Source organism: Dendropsophus ebraccatus, chromosome 3, assembly GCF_027789765.1.
Source record: "Dendropsophus ebraccatus isolate aDenEbr1 chromosome 3, aDenEbr1.pat, whole genome shotgun sequence".
Lineage (NCBI taxonomy): Eukaryota > Metazoa > Chordata > Amphibia > Anura > Hylidae > Dendropsophus > Dendropsophus ebraccatus.
Genome location: NC_091456.1, coordinates 193,540,198 through 193,545,979, shown reverse-complemented (window position 1 = coordinate 193,545,979; position 5,782 = coordinate 193,540,198). Strand labels below are relative to the sequence as shown.

The window sequence follows — 5,782 nt, the reverse complement described above, 5'->3', positions numbered from 1 at the left end:
ACGATCGTGTGAATTTGCACGATAACGGTCGAATTCGAACGATAATCGTACGTGTAAATGCTGTGAACAATCGATAAATCGTTCATTTTGATCTTTGAACAAGTTCTCAAATTGTCGTTGATCGTTCGCAAAAAATTTGCAGATCGTTCCGTGTAAACAGTCGTTCAACGATTTAACCAATGTGAGATAGGCTTAAGCGATCACAAAACGATTGCAAAACGAATTTTCCGTACGATATATCGTACCGTCTAAACGCTGATCGTTTTGAAAAAAAAAAAAACGTTACTCCGACATCGTTAATCGTACGATCGGGCGAATTATCGTTCCGTGTAAACCCAGCATAACTCTTCAGCTGGGCCTCACCAACAACTAGGGGGCGCCCCACTGGTGAGGCCCGCCTCACAGTTTGAGAAGCACTGATCTAGGGGATACACCTCCTTGTGCTTGGACCATCCATTACAGTGGCCACGGGACAGAAGTGAGGAAAAGGTGTGGACCCGCTGAGCTACTGAACCCGGTTGGCTTTGGGTCATGCAAATACCTTCTAGGTCTTCGCCCTTTATCCCGTTTCTGGATGAGCATGGACATGTAGAAAATCAATCCAGTGTACATTGCCTAGACAAATAATGTAAAATCATAAATATGATTGGCACAATGCTGATAAGAAAAAAAAAGTTACTTTCAAGAAGTATACAAGAACCAGTCCCTGTTGGGTACATGTCCCCAATGCATTTCAGCTTCTATGGATTACTAAATGACCATATCCAAGACAATTTAAATCCTGTTGTTGACAGCTACTCTCACTTATTGTTTTTAAACATTGTAATTGTACTTCAGTCTGTGTCCAAGTACACCAACATTGATGATGGGGAAGACATTATAAGGCCAGGAACAGTACCTGTTTTACCAATCCTACTGGGTCCATGTTTTCCAAGGCGGTGATGATATGACACTCCAAGGCAATGATGTAGCCAGGTGGTAGGTCTGGTTGTACAGGCAGGCATTTGTTCACCTCTTCCACATCCTTCTCAATAAACACCTCTCTCGCCTTTAACATGTGTAAGCTGAAGCATTTTTACGTGGTCTTTCTGTGGTGACCACAAGCGGTTGCAGCATCTGCAATGGTGCAGAGCCAGATGGGTACAATAGTGCGTTGTATATGTCACATGGCAGGGTGGCAATGCTAGCGTAGTGTCCCTAGTGTACCACACACTCCTTTTTAATGATGAGTACAGGCAAATTACTTCTAAAACTACGGCATCAGATTCCCGCTGACTGCCCGCTCCGTGGAGTGGGCGGATACAGCGGGAGTAGCGCCTGGAAAACTGGGATACAGCCTATGGCTATGGCTGTATCCCAGTTTTCCAGGCGGTCCTCCCGCTGGATCCGTCCGCTGAACGGAGCGGGCAGACAGCGGGAATCATTACCGAGAGTTCGAGTTCGTTCGAACCCGAACCGAACTCGGTTCGGACCATCCCTAGCTAGCACCACCAAATATTTTATTGTTCTATGTTAAGTGTTTATACAGTGTCCTCAAACTTCAGCCAGTGTTCTAAAGGCAATTAAACTCTTATTGCTTCTCGCACCATACACTCAGTCTGTGGCCCCTAATTAAGTACCAGCAAAAATTGTTGTGTTCTGTATTAAGTAAATGTTTATACTGCACAGTTCCTTGCATTGTGTCAGAGTGATTCTGTATTTTAATTATATATTTTTTCTAATTCTAGTACAATTTAATTAATAACTATATTTCCGTAATGCTCACATATTCTACACGGCTAATCAGTAATTGCCATTGTCATTCATCTCAACTTACCTGGAATAGTGGTGCGCGGCCGGCGACCGACGATTTAAAATCGGCATACTTTACCTATCCAGGCTGCAGGTCTTCTCCTCCGCTCCTTCTCCCGTTCCCGCGCAGCAGCAGCTTCGGAGCAGCCTGTCTGAACTGACAGACCACTCAGCCAATCACTGGCCAGGACCGCCGCGGCCAGTGATTGGCTGAGCAGGCTATCAGCTCAGACAGGCCGCTCCGAAGCTGCTGCTGCGCGCGAGACCAGGAGAAGGAGCGCAGAAGCCTGGATAGGTAAAGTATGAAACAAGGGCTGCAAGGACATCGGTAACGATGTCCCTGCAGCCCTCGCTAAACGTTAATCGGGCCATGGAATAGGCCCAGTAAAAGAGCGCCAATCTAGCAGATCGGCGCTCGTTTACATTGTTGATCAGGCCCTGGTCGGCCTGTGGAATAGGAGCCTTACACAGAGAACAATAGAGCTGTAATTCATTCCAATCCCAAAACCACTATTATAATAGGAGAACCTTACAGATAAGCTCTGAGATCAGTTTCCTTGTTCATTCACAATTCTTATCACTTTTCTATTTAATTTATAATTAAACAGAACTGCAGAAATATTAAATTTTTTTTTTTTTTTTAATGTAAAAAAAAAAAAAAAAAAAAAAGTGCAATTTTCTTACCCCTTAGTGTCCATTCAAGAAGATTTGTGGGTAAAATCCCCCATTCTAGTCAAAACGTTTCTCCTATGTGGGGAATTCGATTTCCCAATAAAAAAAAAAATTAAAAAAATCTACATTACAGACAGGATAATGGTTTTTCCCTTGTGTGGACTGCCAGATGTTTACCAAGTTTTGATTTTTGAATAAAACATTTTCCACATTCTGAACATGAAAATGGCTTCTCCTCCGTGTGAATTCTCTGATGGTCAACAAGATTTGATTTTGACGTGAAACATTTCCCAAATTCTAAGCATGAAAATGGCCTCTCTCCTGTGTGAAGCCTAAGATGTTTAACAAGAGTTGATCTGAGGGTAAAGCACATCCCACATTCTAAACAGGAAAATGGCTTCTCGCCGGTGTGAATCCTCCGATGTACAATAAGTCTTGAATTTTCACTGAAAGATTTCCCACATTCCGAGCATGAAAATGGCTTCTCCCCAGTGTGAATTCTCTGATGTTTAACAAGATCTGATTTCTGAATATGGCATTTCCCACATTCTGAGCATGCATATGGCTTCTCTACCATGTGAATTTTTTGATGTTTAATAAGACTTGATTTCATAGTATAACATTTTCCACATTCTGAGCATGAAAATGGCTTCTCCCTTGTATGAGTTTTTTGATGTTTAATAAGGTTTGAGTTCTGAGAAAAACATTTCCCACATTCTGAGCATGAAAATGGCTTTTCCCCTGTATGACTTCTCAGATGTACAACAAGACGCGTTTTCCGATCAAAATGCTTTCCACATTCTTGGCATGAAAATGGCTTTGTCTCTGTGTGAATTCTCTCGTGTTCAACAAGGGTAGATTTTGTAGCAAAACATCTCCCACATTCTGGGCATGGAAATGGCTTTTCTCGTATGTGAGTTACCTGATGTCTTACGAGACTTGATTTCTCTGTAAAACATTTATCACATTCTGGGCATAGAAATGGCCTTTCTTGTCTGTGAGTTACCATATGTTTGCCAAGAATTGGTCTGGTAGTAAAACATTTACCACATTCCGGGCACGGAAACTGCTTCACTCTTATGCCAGTAACCTGACGTCTCTGATGTCGCACAAGACTGGATTTCAGAGTGAAACACTTCTCACATTCTGAACATGAAAACAGTGTCTTCCCTGTGTGAGTTCTTTTAAATTGTACACCTGATCTGTAACATTTATTTTGCCTATCAGCCTGGAATGAATCAGAAGATGGAACATGTATAGAAGGATTAGGTGACAGATCCTTTCTGTGAAGACTTAAAGGCTCTTCTGGGATAATGGAAGTATCTTCATACGGAACTTGCCCAAAATGACCATCTGCTATAATATCTCGAGATATCCGATCTCCCTCTGATCTCCGGGAACACTCACCTGCCAAGAAGAAAGCTGCTTTTATTATGTATTATAACCTCAAAGTGATACTGTATTATATTTAATCAGCAGCAGCTGAGTCAATGGGGGAGTGGCCTAGGGCGTCAATGCCCTAGACCTGCCACACCTCTCATTGCTTTATCTGCGCCCTCGTCATTCGTAACCCCCCCCCCCCCCAGCCAGTAGTTCCCATTTTCATCTGCTTGTGCATGAGCCGTAAAGTCTGACGCGGCACAGGTTTGACCACGTCAGTGCGCCTGCCCAGTGTCGGACGTTGCAGATGAAGTGGAGGAGATCTGCTGGTTGGGGGCGTTACGAATGACGAAGAGGGCGGAGATGAAGGAAGGAGGGGTGCAGCAGGTCTATGGCACGGGTTGCCTATCCCACGGCTCATTGGCTCAGCTTCTGCAGATTAAGGATAGCGTTTTAGCCAAACCAAGGCACCAATCGCATTTTAGCTGTTTGGGACTTTTGGCTTTCTGACCTGTGAAAGGAATGGAGGATGTTAGGCACTGCGTTTGTACGCTGAACACCCTCCACGGTCCTCTCTTTTCTTTGTGTCTTTGTGTACCTCTCTTTATGCATGAATATTTGAGTGAATCTATTTGTACCCTATATAGTGTAATGGTAGTCTGGGATCCCATCCATTCGGGGTCTCCACTGCAAAATCTGTTTAAGTGCAGTAAATGTAGCCGGTGAAAGAGACTCTGCTGACTTTAAAAGGGTCCATTGGGTTTCTGTTGGGGTACTGTTTGCTACGTATTTTCCTGCCATTTAAACAGGTTGTGACAAAGAGGCCCTGTCTAGAGCGGACTTGGGTGTGACCATAGTCGTAATAGAGTATATATATAACGTATACATAATCTACATGTTCTGCATTTAGTGGTCACTACTCACCTGGGCGGTTACCTGTATCGATGTTCTCCTTATACTGCTCATCACTGCTCACATCTGTCTCTTCTTTCTTTACCATCTTGTCTGTTGCATAAAGAGAGTTCAGATCCTTTCCTGTAGTGATGTCCTCCTTATACTGCTCATCACTGCTCACATCTGTCTCTGGAGCATTAATATTGTTCCCATCTTCCCCCTGATTCATAAGATGTGAGAGAAATATTGTAAAAGTCATCAGACAGGAGGAGAAGTCAGGTGGGATGTACAGATCATAGGGAACATCTCCATCTACCTGATCCTGATCCTGTGGGAGAAGAGGACGGGGACATCTCTCTGGTGCTGTTCTCTTACTGGATCTGACTGGAGGGAACACATACAGAGACTGAATTCATTCTTTCCATCCAGATAATACAGAGAGGAGGTGTGTATATAGTCCTGTCTATTACCTGCTGATGGGAGGGGCTGCTGATCCTCCAGCATCACATCCTTGTACTGATCCTTGTGTCCTTCTACATACTCCCACTCCTCCATGGAGAAATAGACCGCCACGTCCTGACACCTTATAGGAACCTGACACACACAATGGTCACACAGTCATCCCCCCCACCCCTCCAGTGGTGTTACTGTATAATGTCCCAGCATTCCCAGCAGCCACAGTCTCACCTCTCCACTCAGCAGCTCCACCATCTTGTTGGTGACTTCTAGGATCTTCTCTTCCTCCATTTCCTCATGTATCAGGGGCCCCGGGATTGGGCTCAGGGTTCTTCCCCATCCTTCACCCCCAGGGGCCCCACAGCGCCCACTAGAGGACTTCTTCACTACTGTGTAATCCTGTGTATGGAGAGACACATTACTATCACTCCATCCATTCCCAGAATCCCTCACCTCTCCAGTCCTATCCATCTGTTATTCCATAGATAAGAATGATGTCATGATGACATCACTCCCAGAATCCCTCACCTCTCCAGTCCTATCCATCTGTTATTCCATAGATAAGAATGATGTCATGATGACATCACTC

At 44.2% G+C, this 5,782-nt stretch overlaps 1 protein-coding gene across 3 annotated transcripts; it reads right to left on the bottom strand.

The window, feature by feature from the left end:
* Positions 1-311: 311 nt before the first annotated feature.
* Positions 312-4,981, bottom strand: LOC138786756 (gastrula zinc finger protein XlCGF57.1-like). 3 transcript variants are annotated; one of them, XM_069963786.1, is made up of 3 exons: positions 4,768-4,981; positions 2,476-3,885; positions 312-615 (listed from the first exon to the last, which is right to left on the bottom strand). In XM_069963786.1, the coding sequence occupies exons 1-2, from the start codon at positions 4,964-4,966 to the stop codon at positions 2,591-2,593; spliced, it is 1,494 nt and encodes a 497-aa protein (XP_069819887.1). In that variant the 5' UTR covers positions 4,967-4,981; the 3' UTR covers positions 312-615; positions 2,476-2,590. The 3 variants fall into 3 exon arrangements, with proteins under 3 accessions (XP_069819887.1, XP_069819888.1, XP_069819889.1); XM_069963787.1 differs by having other exon boundaries at positions 2,476-3,870; XM_069963788.1 differs by having other exon boundaries at positions 2,476-3,870; positions 4,780-4,981.
* Between the last annotated feature and the right edge of the window lie 801 nt (positions 4,982-5,782).

Coding starts and splice junctions, on each gene's coding strand:
- LOC138786756 (XM_069963786.1), bottom strand. CDS start 4,966: ATGAATCAGGGGGAAGATGGGAACAATATTAATGCTCCAGAGACAGAT. Junction 3,886..4,767: donor CGATACAGGTAACCGCCCAG/GTGAGTAGTGAC, acceptor TAATAAAAGCAG/CTTTCTTCTTGGCAGGTGAG.